The sequence below is a fragment of the Muscardinus avellanarius genome, assembly GCF_963383645.1.
Source record: "Muscardinus avellanarius genome assembly, chromosome: 3".
NCBI classification, from domain to species: domain Eukaryota; kingdom Metazoa; phylum Chordata; class Mammalia; order Rodentia; family Gliridae; genus Muscardinus; species Muscardinus avellanarius.
Window position 1 is genome coordinate 28,912,685 of NC_137788.1, and position 16,474 is coordinate 28,929,158.

General features: G+C 43.9%; 1 protein-coding gene across 3 annotated transcripts in view; it reads left to right on the plus strand.

The window, feature by feature from the left end:
* Positions 1 to 516: 516 nt before the first annotated feature.
* ZMYM4 (zinc finger MYM-type containing 4) overlaps positions 517 to 16,474 on the plus strand; it is a gene marked incomplete at both ends in the record, with an annotated part of 171,371 nt that continues 155,413 nt past the window's right edge. For all 3 annotated transcript variants that reach the window (XM_080691095.1, XM_080691096.1, XM_080691097.1), the window contains one exon: positions 517 to 555. In XM_080691095.1, coding sequence (XP_080547221.1) covers positions 517 to 555 — 39 coding nt within the window. The remainder of the gene's footprint in view (positions 556 to 16,474) is intronic.

Sequence of the window (16,474 nt, forward strand, 5' to 3'; positions counted from 1 at the left end):
TCTCTCTCCATCACTGCGTCATGGCCCCTTTAAGGGAGCGGCCATAGTTGAGTGGTGGGAGCAGCCGCTGGCCGCCGAGAGCCTCGCAGGATCTGGCCTACCCCGGGCCGCTCACCGCGCACGCTCAGCACCGGGGGCTTGGTGGGAAAGGGGGGCGGGGCCTGCGGCGCGCCTGCGCGTCAGGGGCGCGCGCAAGGGGCTGGTTTGGTGATCCCTTTAAGAAACCGCAGGCGGAGGAATTTCTCTGAGAGAAAATAATCCTACTCCCCGGGCCCCTCGGAGGCCATTAACCCCCCGAGTCCCGGCCCCCCTCGCCCGGGCCGCCCCGCCGCCCACGCGCACCCGCGGGACCCCGGATCCGCTCGCGGCGCGCCTCCGCCCCCCGCGCCTCCCGGCCCGCCGGCCGCGCCGGGCAGCTGCGGCGAGGCGGCCGCGTCTGCAGTGTGGGCGGGGGCCGGGCCGGAGGGGCCGCCGCCGCCGCGCCGGGAGCCGCCGCGGGGCCGAGCGGGGCCCAACATGGCGGAGAGAGAGGTGGAGTCCGGCCCCCGACCGAGGGTAGGTGAGCGGAGGCCGGAGCCGGCGGCGGGGGCGGGGCGGGGGCGGCCACGCCGGGGAGGCCGCGCCGCGCGTCCCGGCCCGCGGCCCGCGCCGCCGGGCAGGTGGGACAAAGATTGGCGCGGGGGAGGGGCGGGGCGGCGGGCGCGGGCCCCGGCGGCGCGGGCGGGGACGGGGGCTCTGAAGTTCAGCTGGGAGCGGGCAGGCGGGGCCCGAGCTGGTGGGAGTCCCGGGTGCGGGGGCTCGCGGGCGCCCCGGCGGGGTCCTCGGCGCGGGGGCCGGGTCCTGTCCCCGCCCCCTCCCTCTGCCCCCGTGACCGTTAGCAAGACCCCGGCGAGGCGGCGCGCTCACCTGGGGGGAGAGCGGGGTCCTGGGCACATCGCGAGCTGAGGGATGCATCTTGGCACCTGCACATGTCATGCCGTAGTCTAGCTGCTCTACCTGCCATTAGGGACGTGGAAAAGTGGGGACAAGTTTCGCCATAAAACAAGGACGTATGTCCCACCAGCCTACAGAGGTGAAACCGATTCTACCTAGGAGTTGTTGAATGACTTTGAAAGTTTGCCTGCAAACTTTTTCTTCTTTAATTTTGCGTGATTTTCTTCAGAAGGAGAAGCATACTATCCCTGGAGCAACATTTTTTTCAGACCCTAATTTTACTCCCCTCAACCCCAGCGTGTTAAGTAATAAGTTTTCTCTCAGGAGTCCTCCTTTTTGTGATTGTGCTAAAAAATGATCAATCGGCGTGAAGCCAGCCAGGTAATATAATTGCTACTTAATTGAGAATTTCATTTTGCACAAAATTATTGCAATTATTATTGCAAATAATTGCACAAAATTAGCAGTCTCATAATGATACAGCTGACATCTTGAGCGCTTTACTATGTGCCTGGCACTGAGTGAAGGGCTCCATGTAAAGAGTTTAACCTCACAGTAACTATCGTAAGAACCATTTGTGGATGGGGAAATGCACTCTTGAAGAGGTTAAGTAATTTACTCAAAATCAGATGGCTAGAGATTTGAGCTGGGATTTGCATCCAGTTTTGTCTCAACTGAATTGCCTATGTTAGATACCACTTAGGAATTTCTTTAGACTATGTTTAAAACCTTAAAAGCTTAAGTGACAAATATCTAAAGGATTGTCAGGTATTACTTCTTCAGACAATTCATTAGGAAAATGTAATTATCCAGCAAAATTGAAAACAGATTACAGTTTTAATACAGCATGCATCTATAAAGCCAACCACCTGGATTCTACAATTAACATTTAACTAGACACTTGTTATATCACATTTATCCCATCTGTCTATCCCTCTATCCATTCACCATTTCTCTTTAATGCATTTCATTGTATTTTGAGCAATTAAAACTTAATGTTGATCTTCTTAGGTTTACAAAATGTTAGGTTCTCCTCACTTAGTACTTAGTCATAGATAGAACAAGTTAAGATCTATGACCAAATAGTTCATTTAGTGTAAATATTGGGTATGGAATGCATGTTTCAAAACAGTAAAATGTTCTGTAAGCTGGGATCAGTTTTTCTTTTTTCTTTTTTGTTGTACTGGGGGTGGAACCCAGAGGCTTTCTACCTTCGGGCTATACTCCCGGACCCATTTTATATTTTATTTGGAAACAGGGTCTCACTAAGTTGCTGAGAGCCTCACCAAGTAGCTGAGGCTGGTTTGGAACCTGCGCGATCCTCCTGTCTCAGCCTCCCAAGTGCGAGGATTACAAGCGTGCGCCACCACGCCCGGCTTGGGATCAGTTTTTCTACGTCATCTTTTTTTCTTTCTTTTTTTGTGGTACTGGGGATGGAACCCAGGGGCATTCTACCTCTGAGCTACACCTCCAGCCCAATTTTATTCTTTTATTTTGAAACAGAGTCTCAGGTTGCCCGTGGCATCACTAAGTTGCTGAGGCTGGCCTTAAACCTGCTTTCTTTCTGTTTTAGCCTCCTACGTACTGGAATTACAAGTGTGCACCACCATACCCGGCTTGGATCATCTTTTTTTTTTTGTGTGTGTGTGTGTGTATGGTACTTGGGATTGAATCTAGGGGCTTCTACCTCAGAGCCACACTCTCATATCTGTTTTGTTTATTTTTATTTTATTTTTTGTGGGTCTGGGGATGGAACCCAGGGGCATTTGACCTCTGAGCTGTACCCCCTGCCCTATTTTTATTTTTTATTTTGAAACAGGGTCTCACTAAGTTGTGGAGGGCCCCACTAAGTAGCTGAGGCTGTCTGTGAACCGTGATCCTCCTGTCTCAGTCTCCTGAATGCTGGGATTACAAGCGTGTGCCACTACTCCTGGCTTTCTGTTTAATTTTTTATTTTGAATCAGGGTCTTGGTAAATTGCTGGTGGTTTTATTAAGTTGATGAGGCTGGCCTCCAACCTGGAATCCTCCTATCTAAACCTCCCAAGTAGGCCAGGCATGGTGGCGTGCGCTTGTAATCCCCGCGCTTAGGAGGCGGAGACAGGAGGATTGCGCAGGTTTGAAGCCAGCACAGGCCTGTGCTGGCTTAAGAGACCCTGTTTCATTAAAAAAAAAAAAAAAAAAGGTCTGGGAGTGTAGCCCGGAGGTAGAAGGGCTTTCAGGAATCCTAGTACCACCAAAAACAAACAAAAAACCTCCCAAGTATTAGGGTTACAGGCCTGGGTCAGCATGGCTGGCTTTCTTAAGACATTTTGACCATGTCCTTTAGCTAGGCTTCAAAAATTATATGCATTTAAAAATGAAATCAAGCTGGGTGTGGTGATGCACACCTGTAATCCCAGTACTTGGGAAGCTGAGTCAGGAGGATTGCAGGCTCAAGGCTAGCCCCAGCAACTTAGACCCAGTTTCAGAATTAAAAAAAAAAAAAAAAAAAAAAGGGCATAGAGTTTACCTCTGGGATAAATTGCCTCTGGATTCAATGCCCAGTACAAAAAAAAAAAAAAAAAAAGTTCCAGGCCAGTCAGAAATTTAGAGAGACACTGTTTCAAAATTAAAAATCAGTAAATAAAAAAGAGATGGAGTTGTCTGGGCGTGGGAATGCGCACGGGTTCCATTCCCATACCTACAAAAAAAAAAAAAAAACAAAAAAACAGTGGAGTTGTAACCCAGAGGTAAAATGCCCATGAGTTCAGTCCTCAGTAACACACACACACACACACACACACACACACACACACACACACACACGATGTTCAGGGAGATCCTGCATCTAGTTGCTGCTAATGCTTTGTCATTCATCGAATAGGATGTTCTAGAATGTTCTAGAAAACATCCATGCACTTTGGTAGCAAATTAGATTTAAAGTATATTTTCTTTCTCTTGTGTTACACTTGAAAGGTCACACTGTTTGCAGTGGAGGCTTTTTTTTAACAGCATGTAACATAAGTAGCACTTGTACAGGTTTTATCTATTATTTTACCAGTTACACATTATTTTTACTAGTTTCATTGTGGAGGAAGGTTATATGTTGTACATCTTTAATATATTTTAGATCCAAAACCTGTTTTCTTGTTGATATTACAATATTCAGTAGGATTGACTTACGTGGTACAAGTGCCTTTTTTCCCTCACTTGTGGTGGTGCATACCTGTAATCCCAGTACTTATTTGGGAGACTGAGATGGGATGATCAGTTTGAGGACAGCTTCAGCAAGTAGTGAGACTCTTTATCAGCCTAGTGAGACCCTGTTTCTAAATAAATAAATAAATAAATAAGGCTTGGGGCATAGCTTGGAGGTAGAATACCCCTGGGTTCAATCTTCAGTAACACACACACACACACACACACACACACACACACACACACACACACACAATTTGACTGTTGGACTTCAGGCAGTTAAGGCAAACTACACAGACCTGGATTTTTTTTTTTTTTGTTAGGTACTAGGGAATTGAACCCAGGGACATTCTACCTCCAAGCTACACCCTCAGCCCTGTTTTTTATTCCTTATTTTGAAACAGTCTCACTTAGTTGCAGAGGCCTCACTGAGTAGCTGAGGCTGGCCAGAAACCTGCAATCCTCCTATCTCAGCCTCCCAAGTATTGGGATTATCAGCATGAGCCATCATACCCAGATGATCTGAACCCCATTGGGATAGAGTCCATTTTACTGCTTTTTGTATCTCCAGTACTTAAGGCTAGAGAATAGGAACTCAGGGCATATATTGATTTTCATTTGTTTTTGTGGCACTGGGGATTGAGCCCTGGCATGTTCTACCTCTGAGCAATACTCCCAGCCCTATTTTATTTTTATTTTGAAACAGGGTCTTGCTAGGTTGATGAGAGTCTCATTACTTGCTGAGGCTGTCCTTGAACCTATGGTCATCCTGTCTCAGTCTCCCAAGTACAGGGATTATAGGTGTATGCTACCATGTTTGGCTCCTTTATTGATTTTCACAAGAATAGCTAACTTATGGAAGGGTGTCATGGCACAAACTTGTAATCCTAGTACTAGGGAGGCTGAGACAGGAGTATCACAGATTTGCAGCCAGTCTTAGCTACATAGTGAAGCCCTCCACATCTTAGACCCTGCTTCAAAATAAAGAATAAAAGCTGGGCGTGGTGGCACATGCTTGTAATCTCAGCCCTTGGGAGGCTGAGACAAGAGGATCATGTAGATTCGAAGCCAGCCTTAGCTACTTAGTGAGGCTCTCAGCAACTTAGTGAGACCCTGTTTCCAAAACAAAATATAAAATAGGTCTGGGAATGTAGCCCAGAGGTAGAAAAAAAAAAAAGAATAAAAATTAGGGCTGGGAGTGTAGCTTGGAGGTAGAATGTCCCTTTGGCTCTATTGATTTTCACAAGAAAAGCTAACTTATGGCAGGATGTCATGGCACAAACTTGTAATCCTAGTACTGGGGAGGCTGAGACAGGAGTATCACAGATTCACAGCCAGTCTCAGCTACTTAGTGAGGCCCTCCATATCTTAGTGAGACCCTGCTTCAAAATAAAGAATAAAAAATAGGGCTGGGAGTGTAGCTTGGAGGTATACTGTCCCTAGGTTCAATCCCTAGTACTGCAAAAGAAAAGAAATAGGGCTGGGGGTATAGTAGCTTGGAGGTAGACTACCCCTGGGTTTAATCCCCACTACTGAAAGTTGTGTTGTTTTCTGTTTCCTCTTCCTCAGGCTCTTCCTCCTCCTCCTTCATTGAGTTTAGGGGTATTCTATCTAATAGGTATACCTGAGCTATACCTCCAGGCCATATTTTTTTGGTGGTATAGGGGATGGGACCCAGGGGCGTTCTGCCTCCCCCAGCCCTATTTATTTATTATTTATTATTATTATTATTATTATTATTATTATTATTTATTATTTTGATGGTACTGGGGATGGAACCCTTCTATCTCCAGGCTACACTCCCAGACCTATTTTATATTTTATTTGGAAACAGGGTCTCTTAAGCCAGCTGAGGCTGGCTTCGAACTGTACCATCCTCCTCTCTCCGCCTCCCAAGCACAGGGATTACAAGCATGTGCCACCATGCCTGGCATTCTTTTATTTTGAAACAGGGTCTTATTGAGTTGCAAAGGGACTCACTAAGTAGCTGAGGCTGTCCATGAACCACAATCCTCCTGTCTCAGCCTCCCAAATGCTGGCATTGTAAGTGTATACCACCACACCTGACTATTTGTTTCAAAACAGGGTCCCTGTTTCAAAATAAAAAAATAAAAATAGGGCTGGGGGTGTAGCTCGGAGGTAGAATGCCCGGGGGTGTAGCTCGGAGGTAGAATGCTCCTGGGTTCCATGCCCAGTACTGCCAAAAAACCCCAAAACAAACAAAAAACCAGGGTCTTACTAGGTTGCTGAGGCTGGCCTTTAACTTATTATCCTCCTATTTTAGCCTCTCAAGTATTGGGATTATACGGGTATGCAAATGCATCTGTTTATGAATGGATATTTTAATAGCATGGGTGAAGTATTAAGTCTAAATTTGGCACCCATGTTTTGTTGTAAAATCCCTATTCTTTTAAAAGTTTACTTATAGCCGGGCGTGGTGGCGCACGCTTGTAATCCCAGCATTCGGGAGGCTGAGACCCGAGGATCGCGGTTTGCTTACAGCCTTAGCTACTTAGTGAGGCCCTCTGCAGCTCAGTGAGACCTGGTTTCAAAATAACGAATAAAAGATAGGGCAGGGGCTGTAGCTCAGAGGTCAAATGCCCCTGGGTTCCATCCCCAGACCCGCAAAAAAAAAAAAGTTTACTTATAAAATAGTAACCTTTGTAAGTATATGTATTATTACTTGGTCATGTAAGTTGCATCCATTTTTATACTTAAACTTTATATATTAAATTTGAGGGTATATATGTTTAATATTCTTAAAAAAATAGCATATGGAGCCGGTGTGGTGGCTGATGCTTGTAATCCTATTACTTGGGAGGCTGAGGCAGGAGGATTGCAGGTTAGAGAACAGCCTCAGCAATTTAGTAGGGCTTTTTAGTAAGACCCTATTTCTAAATAAGAAATTAAAAAAGAAAAAAGGTCTGGGGTGTAGTTCAGAGGTAGAATGCCTCTGGGTTCAATTCCCAGTACCACAAAAAGAAAAAAATAATAGCATATGTTTAGGTAGTATGCTTCCAATCTTGTAAAGAGCAACTTTTCTACTGTCCTCATGTTTGTGTCTGTGTATGTTTATATATGTATGAACTTTGAGAAAATTATGGAGAATACTTGTCAGACTGTTACCATTTATTCAAGGGTTGGAGCTGAGAAGGTAAATAGTATAAGGGTGAAAATTTTGCAAAGTGGAAAATGTACTTGTGGTACTTTTGTAAGTGAAGTGTAGATTATGAAATGTCATCTATGTCAGGTGCAGTAGCACACACCTATGATCCCAGTACATGGGAAGCTGAGACAGTAGGATTGCAGATCTGAGGTCAGTCTCAGCAATTTAGCAAGACCTTGTTTCAAAATAAAAAGTAAAGCTGGGCATGGTGGCACATGCTTGTAATCCTAGTACTTGGGATGCTGAGACAAGGAGAATCGCAGGTTCAAAGCTAGCTTCAGCAACTTAACTGAAGGTGTCCAGAAGTAGAAGGCCGCTGGGTTCCAGCTCTAGTACCACCACCAAAAAAGAAAAAAAGAAAAAAGAAAAAGAAAAAGCCGGGCTTGGTGGCACATGCTTGCAATATTTGCATTTGGGAGACCAAGACAGCAATAGCCTCAGCCCCTTGCCCATTTTATTTCTTACTTAGAAATAGGTTCTCACTAAGTTGCTGAGAGTCTCACTGTGTTACTAAGGCTGTTCTTGACCCTACCTTGAACCTGAGGATAGCTTTGAATCTGTGATCCTCCTCTCAGCCTCCCAAGAACTGAGATTGCAGGCATGTGCCACCACACCTGGCTATTTTTTTGTTTCGAAACAGGGCTTTGCTGGGTTGTTTAAAGTTTCTCTTAACTTGCTGTAGCCAGTCTCTGGTGATCCTCTTGTTTTAGCCTCCCAAGTACTAGGACTGCAGGTTTGTTCCACAATACTTAGAACATTAAAACAAAATTGTTACTATTTTATTAATATTAAAATTTATATCCAGGCATGGTGGCGTACACTTGTAAACCCAGTACATGGGAGACTGAATAGAAGGATCGCACAATTTCGAAGCCAGCCTCAGCTACTTAGTGAGGCTCTCAGCAACTTAGTGAGACCCTATTTCCAAATAAAATATAAAATAGTTCTGGGAGTATAGCCTGGAGGTAGAAAGCCCCTGGGTTCCACCCCCAGTACCACCAAAAAAAAAAAAAAAAAAAAAAAAAAAAGATAAAAGTTTGATCATTCTCTATTGCTTAATGGTCTTTTTCTCTCTTTCTTGTTAAATGTTTTTGTTAATGTGGTAGGTGGCATGCACCTGTAATCCCAGTACTTGGGAGGTTTAGACAGGAGGATTGCAGGCTTGAGGCCAGCATGTGGTAACTTAGCAAGACTATATTTTAAAGAAAAATTGACTGGGGGCTTAGTTGAGATGTAGAATGTCCTTGGGTTTAATTGCCAGTGAGGGAGGGGAAGAAGTTAACAAAAAGATTGCAAGAGAGCCAGGCTTGCTTATAATTGCAGTTACTAAGGAGGTTGAGCCAAGAGGCTCTCAAATTCAAGGCCAGTCTAGACAACTTTATGGAACTATATCTCAAAATAAGTGCTGGGCATATAGCTTAATAGTGGAGTGACTTTCTCACATGCTTATGTCCCTGGGTTTCATTACCAGTACTTGGAATAAAAATGCTTGGGCTTTTTGTATAAGACTTTTTTTTTTTTTTTTTTTTTTTTTTGTGGTGCTGGGGTTTGAACTCAGGGGCATTCTACCTCTGAGATACACTCCTAGCTTGATTTTTTTTGTTCTTTAATTTGAAACATGGTCTCACTGAGGCTGGCTGCGAACCCAGATCCTCTTGTCTCAGCCTTCCAAGTACTGGGACTATAAGCATGTGGTACCACGCTCAGCTCTGTAGAAGACCATTTTGAGATCTCTTAAATAAAAATGCCTTTTATTTTTGGTGGTACTGGAGATTGAACCTAGGGGCATTCTATCTCTGAGCGTCACCCCTTACCCCCAGCCCTTTTTTTTTTTTGGTATTGGGGATGGAACCCAGGGGCATCCTACCTCTGAGCTACACCCCCTGCCCTATTTTTTTATTCTTTATTTTGAAATAGAGTCTCACTGAGTTGCAAAAGACTTCAGTAAGTAGCTGAGCTTGGCTTAGAACCTGCGCAATCCTCCTGTCTCAGCCTCCGAAATGCTGGGATTACAAGCGTATGCCGCCATGCCTGGCTTCCCCAGTCCTATTTTTTATCCTTCATTTTGAAATGGGGTCTCACTGAGTTGCAAAGGGCCTCACTAAGTAGTAGCTGAAGCTGTCCATGAGCCACAGTCCTCCAGTCTCAGCCTCCATGCCCATTTTTTTATTTAAAAACAGGGTCTCAAGCTGGGCATGGTGGCGCACACTTGTAATTCCTGCGCTTGGAGGTTGAGACAGGAGGATCGCACAGGTTGGAAGCCAGCCTCAGCTACTTAGTGAGGTTCTTAGCAACTTAGTGAGACCCTGTTTCCAAATAAAATATAAAATAGGTCTGGGAGTGTAGCCCAGAGGTAGAAAGCCTCTGGATCCCACTCCCAGTACCCCCCCCCCACACACAAAAAAAACCCCCCAAAAAAACCAGGGTCTCCCTAGGTTGATGAAAGTCTCACTACTTGCTGAGACTGTCCTTTGAACATGTAATCCTTCTGTCTCAGTTTCCCAAGTACTAGGATTATAGGTGTACGCCACCATGCCTGGCAATACTTGGTAAATTTATAAGCCCTTACTCGAAAATCATTATTCTAAGTGTGTATGTGTGGGTGGGTGGGGAGTTACTGGGTATTAAAAATAGAGGAATTCTACTTCTGAGGTACACCCCCAACTTTTTTTTTAAAGTACTGGGTATTTATTTATTTATTTATTTATTTATTTATTGTGGTACTAGGGATGGAACCCAGGGACATTCTACCTCTGAGCTACACCTCCACCCTATTATTATTATTTTTTTTTGTAGTGGTACTAGGGGTGGAACCCAGAGGCTTTCTACCCTCGGGCTACACTCCGAGACCTACTTTATATTTTATTTGGAAACAGTGTCTCACTAAGTAGCCTAGGCTGGTTTTGAACCTGTGCAATCCTCCTGTCTCAGCCTCCCGTGGGCAGGGATTACAAGCATGCGCCACCATGCCCGGCTCACCCTATTTTTTTAATTCTTTATTTTGAAACTGGGTCTCACTGAGTTGCAAAGGACCTCACTTCACTAAGTAGCTGAGGCTGTCCGCGAACTGTGATCCTCTAGTCTCATCCTCCCAAATGCATATGCCACCACACTTGGCTAAGTACTGGGTATTCAACCCAGGGGCATTCTACCACCGAGCTACATCCTCAGGGCCGCGCCCCCCCCCCCCCCCCAGTACTGGGGATGGAACCCAGGGCCATTCTACTGCCGAGCTACATTCACAGCCCCTATATTTTATTCTTTATTTTGAAAGGGCCTCATGAAGTAGCTGAGGCTGCGAACCGAGATCCTCCTGTCTCAGCCTCCCAAATGTGATTACAAGCGTTTGCCAGGATCCCAGCTTCCTTCAGCCTTATTTTTTTTCCTTTATTTTGAAGCAGGGTCTCAGTTGCTGAGGCTGGCTGAGAACCTGTGATCCTTCCCAAGTTCTGGGATTACAAGCGTTTGCCACCATGCCCAGCTGCCCCCTGCCTTTTTATTTTTATTTTTTTTTGAGACAAGGTCAGAATCTTGCAATTTAGGCTGGTCTGAACCTGTGATCCTCCTTTTTTTTTTTTTTTTTTTTTTGGTGGTACTGGGGTTCCTGGAAACCCTTCTACCTCCGGGCTACACTCCCAGATTTTAAATTTAAATTTAAATTTTTAAAAAATTTTAAAAAAATTAAAAATTTTTTTTATTTGGAAACATGGTCTCTTAAGCCAGTGAGGCTGGCTTCAAATCTGTGTGATCCTCCTGTCTCCGCCTCCCAAGCGCTGATCCTCCTTTTTCAGCCTCCCAAATACCAGGAGTAAAAGCACGCACCACAATGCCTGGCATTATTCTAAATATTTTTTGTGTAAACTTTTTTTTTTTTGGTGGTACTGGAGATTAAACACAGGGTTTAATGTCTGAGCAACGTCGCCATCCCTTTTTATTCTTATTTTGAAACAGGATTTCACTAAGTTAGGACATGCCTGCCTTATATCTAAGATCCTCCTTGCCTCCCAAGTACTGGGATCACAGCAGCTTGCCTGCCTAACCTCTCTCCCTCCTTCCCTCAACCCAGGGCCATTGTACCTCCAAGCTACACCTCCAGCCTATTTTTTTTTTTTTCTCTTTAATTTGGAACAGGATCTTGCTAAATTGGTGAGACCCTGGCTAAATTGCTGAAGGTGGCTTTGAACCTGTGAGCCTCCTATCTCAGCCTCTCAAGTACTAGGATTACTGGTGTGTGCCATCATGCCTGGTTTCATTTTGATGCAAATAATAGCGTATCATTCTTTTCTATAGCTACATAATAGTCTATTGTAGGTACATAACACATTTTCTTTTTTTTTTGGCACTGGGAATTGAACCCAGGGGCATTCTACCACTGAGCTACTCTCCTACTTGTTTTTGTTTTTTATTTTATTTATTTATTTTTGCTGTACTAGGGATGGAATCCAGGGACATTTTACCTCTGAGCTATACCCCAATGTTATTATTATTATTTGTGGTACTAGAGATGAAACCCATGGGCTTTCTACATCTGGGCTACACTCCCAGACCTTTTTTTATATTTTATTTGGAAACAGGATCTCACTAAGTTGCTGAGTGCCTCACTAAGTAGTTAAGGCTGGTTTCGAAACTGTACGATCCTCCTGTCTCAGCCTCCCAAGTACTAGGATTATAAGCGTGTACCATCATGCGTGGCTATATTTTTTATTTTTCAACTTTTACTTTTTTTGCAGTACTAGGGATGGAACCCAGGGGCATTTTACCTCTGACCTACCCCCCAGCCCTATTTTTTATTCTCTATTTTGAAACAGGGTCTCACTGAGTTGCAAAGAACCTCACTAAGTTGCTGAGGCTGATCCTCCTGTCTCAGCCTCCCAAATGCTGGTATTATAAGCGTGTGTCACCTTGCTCGGCTTATTCTTTATTTTTGAAACAGGGTCTAAGTAGCTGAGACTATCTGCGGTCCGTGATCTTCCTGTTTCAGCCTCTCAGTGCCGGGATTACAAACGTGTGTCACCATGCTCGGCTTTGTTTTTATTTTGAAATGGTCTTGCTGAGTTGCTGAGGACCTCTCACTAAATTGTTGAGCCTGGCTTCTGACCTGTGATCCAATCGTCTTAGTCTCCCAAATTCTTTCTTTTTTCCTTAGGGGTTATGTGTTTATTCAGAAGGTGATTTGACTGAAGAATGAATTCTTTTAGCATTACAAAATCCAGTATTTTGAAATATATTTTCTTGGCAATTCTGTATACCTTTTATTTTTTTACTTTATTTTTTATTTATTTTATTTATTTTATTTTTTATTTTTTGGTGGTATTGAGGTTCCTGGAAGCCCTTCTACCTCCGGGCTACGCTCCCAGACCTATTTTTATACTTTTTTAAAATTTGGAAACAGGGTCTCTTAAGCCAGCGTGGTTGGCTTTGAACCTGCGTGATCCTCCTGTCTCTGCCTCCCAAGCGCGGGGATTACAAGTGTGCGCCACCACGCCCGGCCACTTTAAATTTTTTAAATTATTTTTTTTTTAGTGGTACTGAGGATGGAACCCAGGGGCATTCTACCTCTGAGTTATACCCCCAGTCCTATTTTTTATTCTTTATTTTGAAAAGAGGGTCTCACTGAGTTGCAGGTGGCCTCATTAAGTAGCTGAGGCTTGCTGTGAACCTGCAATGAACCTGTAAGCATGCAATCCACTTTATAAGCGTGTACCACCACATCTGGCTTTTATTTTTTATTTTTATTTTTATTTTTTTGTGGTACTGGGGCTGGAACCCAGAGGCTTTCTACCTCTGGGTTACCCTCCCAGACCTATTTTTATTTTGTTTGGAAACAATGTCTCACCAAGTTGCTGAGAGCCTTACTAAGTAGCTGAAGCTGGCTTCAAACCTGTGCCATCATCCTGTTCAGCCTCCCAAGTACTGGCATTTCAAGGGTACACCACTAGACTGGCTCTGTATAAGTTTTATAATCCTAAAAAGATCATCTTAGAAGATTTCTATGCATTCAGGTATTTTGCATGATGTCTAATGTGATCAGTAATAAAGGTTGCAATGAAGTCAGCCTCCCAAATTCTGGGATTTGAGGCATGCACGGTTGGGTTCATATCATATTTTCTTTTTCTTTCTTTTTTTTTCTTGTGGGTCTGGAGATGGAACCGAGGGGCATTTGACCTCCGAGCTACATCCCCTGCCCTATTTTTATTCTTTATTTTGAAACAGGGTCTTGCAGAGGGCCTCACTAAGTAGCTGAGGCTGTCCACGAACTACAATCCTCCGGTTTCAGTCTCCCAAATGCTGGGATTACAAGCGTGCGTCACCATGCCCGGCTTTCATATTTTCTTTATCCATTCTCACAAAGAGTAATGATAAGGAAATAGAAATGTTGAGTACCATGATATTTTTAATTTTTATTTTTTGCAGTACTGGGATGGAACCCAAGGGCATTCTGCCTCTGAGCTATATCCCCAGCCCTATTTTTTATTTTATAATTTGGAACAGGGTCTCACTGAGTTGGAAATGGCCTTACTAAGTTGCTGAGGCTGTCCGCAAACTGCAGTCCTCCTGCCTCAGCCTCTTGAATGCTGGGGTTACTTTGTGCTTCACCACATCTGGTTTGATTACCACAGTTTGACCAGTAACTTTGTATTAGTCTATTGAAATAACACATAGGTACCTCATAAGTATTTACAGTTAAAATAGTAATTAGAAGCTGGGTGTGCTGGTGCAGGCCTGTGCATGCTCATAATCCCAGTACTTGGGAGGGTGAGACAGGAGGATCACAGGTTTTTTTATTTTTGGTACTGTAGATGGAAACCAGGTGAATTCTACCCTGAGCTATACCCCCAGCCCTATTTTTTAGTTTTTTTGTTTTTGAAACAGGGTCTCACTTGAGTTGCAAAGCGCCTAAGTAGCTGAGGCTGTCTGGGAATCACATTCCTCTGGTCTCAGCCTTCCAAATGCTGGGATTTACAAGCCTGTGCCACAATACCTGGCTAGAATCACAGTTGAAGCCAGCCACAGCTACTTAGTGAGGCCCTCTGCAACTTAGTGAGACCGTGTTTTCAAATAAAGAACAGGAGCCTGACATGGTGGTGCATGCTTATAATCCCAATGCTTGGGAGGCTGAGACAGGAAGATCGCACAGGTTCGAAGCCTGCCTCAGCTACTTAGTGAGGCTCTTAGCAAGTTAGGGAGACCCTGTTTCCAAGTAAAATATAAAATAGGGCTGGGGTATAGCCCGGAGGTAGAAAGCCCCTGGGTTCCACACCCCAGCACCACACACACACAAAAATAAAAGAACAAAAAAATAGAGCTGGGATTGAAACTCAGAGGTAAAATGCCCCTGAGTGCAATCCCCAGTACCACCAAAAAAACCAACCAACCAAATGTTAGGCATGGTTGTGTGCACCTGTATTCCCATATTTGGTAGGGATTTCAGGTTGGACACCAACTTCAACAATTTAGTAAGACCCTCAGCATTTTAACAAGACCCTGTTTCAAGATAAAAGATAAAATATTACTGGGGATGTAGTATAGAGGTATAACACCTGGGCTCAGTCTATGGTTCTACAAAATAAAAAAAGTTAAACTCATTGTGGTTACGCACACTATTATTTCCAGCATTGGGAGGCTGATACAGAAGGGTCGTGGTTCGCAGACAGCCTCAGCTACTTAGTGAGGCTCTTTGCAACTCAGTGAGATCCTGTTTCAAAATAAAATATAAAAAATAGCCTGGGGATATAGCTCAGGGATAGAATGCCCCCCACCCCCGCCTCATTTCACTTCAGTACTGTAAAAAAAAGAAAAGTTAAAGAGGACTGGGAGTTTGCTTGGAATAGAATGCCCCTAGTTTCAGTTCCCAGTACCAAGTAACCAACCAAACAGCCCAAAAATGAAAAGAACTTTGAATTATTGTATATATAGTATAAGCTTAAGCTTTTCTTTATCCAACATGTTTATAGTTAATGCTTATATCATTTTAGGAAAAAAAGCATAGTTCTTTTTTTACATAGATTATGTATGCTAGAATAATTTGAATCACATTTAAATCAAATTCATATATAAGATGGTGCACTTCTGTAATCCCAATGCTTCAAAGGCTAAGAAAGGAGGATCACAGCTTCATGGCCAGCCTCAGTAATTTACTAAGACCCTGTTTGAAAATGAAAAATAAAAAAGGCTTAAGCCGAGCATGGTGGCGCACACTTGTAATCCCAGCATTTGGGAGGGTGAGACAGGAGGATCTCAGGTTCTTAGCCAGCCTCAGCCACTTAGTAAGACCCTCTGAAATTGATTAAACTCTCTTTCAAAATGAGGCTGGGGATGTAGCTCAGAGGTAGAATTCTCCAGGTTTCTATCCCCAGTACCACACTCAAAAAATTTTTTTTTCTAAGCCAGGTGTGTCTCATGCCTATAATCCCAGTACTTGGGAGACTGAGACTGGAGGATTGTAGGTTCAAGGACAACCTAGGCAAGTAGTGAGACTCTCATCAACCTAGTGAGATCCTGAATCAAAATAAGAAATAAAATTGGGCTGGGGATGTAGCTCCGAGGTAGAAATCTCCTGCATTTACTTTCCTGTGTGTGCACTTGTGCATGCGCATACACACACACACACACACACACACACATTCAATCTAATTTTTTAATTTTTATTTTTGTGTTACTAGGGGGTGGAACCCAGGGGCTTTTTACCTCTGGGCTACATCCCCCAATCCTATTTTTTTTTTAATAATTTATTTGGAAACAGGGTTTCACTAAGTAGCGGAGGCTGGCTTTGAACCTGTGTGAACCTGTCTCAGCCTCCCAAGCGCTGGGATTACAAGTGGGCTCAAACAATGTTTTTTTTTTTTTTTTTTTTTGCGGGTCTGGGGATGGAACCCAAAGGCATTCGACATTCAAGCTACACCCCCTGCCCTATTTTTTATTCTTTATTTTGAAGCAGGGTTTCACTAAGTTGTGTAGGGCCTCACAGTAGCTGAGGCTGTCTACGAACCGCAGTCCTCCTGTCTCTGCCTCCTGAATGCTGGGATAAGCGTGCGCCACCATGCCCAGCTCCTGTATTTTTAAAGATATAATCTTCCTGCTTCAGTCTTCAGAGCCATTGGGTTATACTATAAGTATCTGCCTTTGACCAAAGATGGTAGCTTTTTTTATATATTTTTTTATATTTGGTTTATCCAGGATATACTCTCTAGAAATAC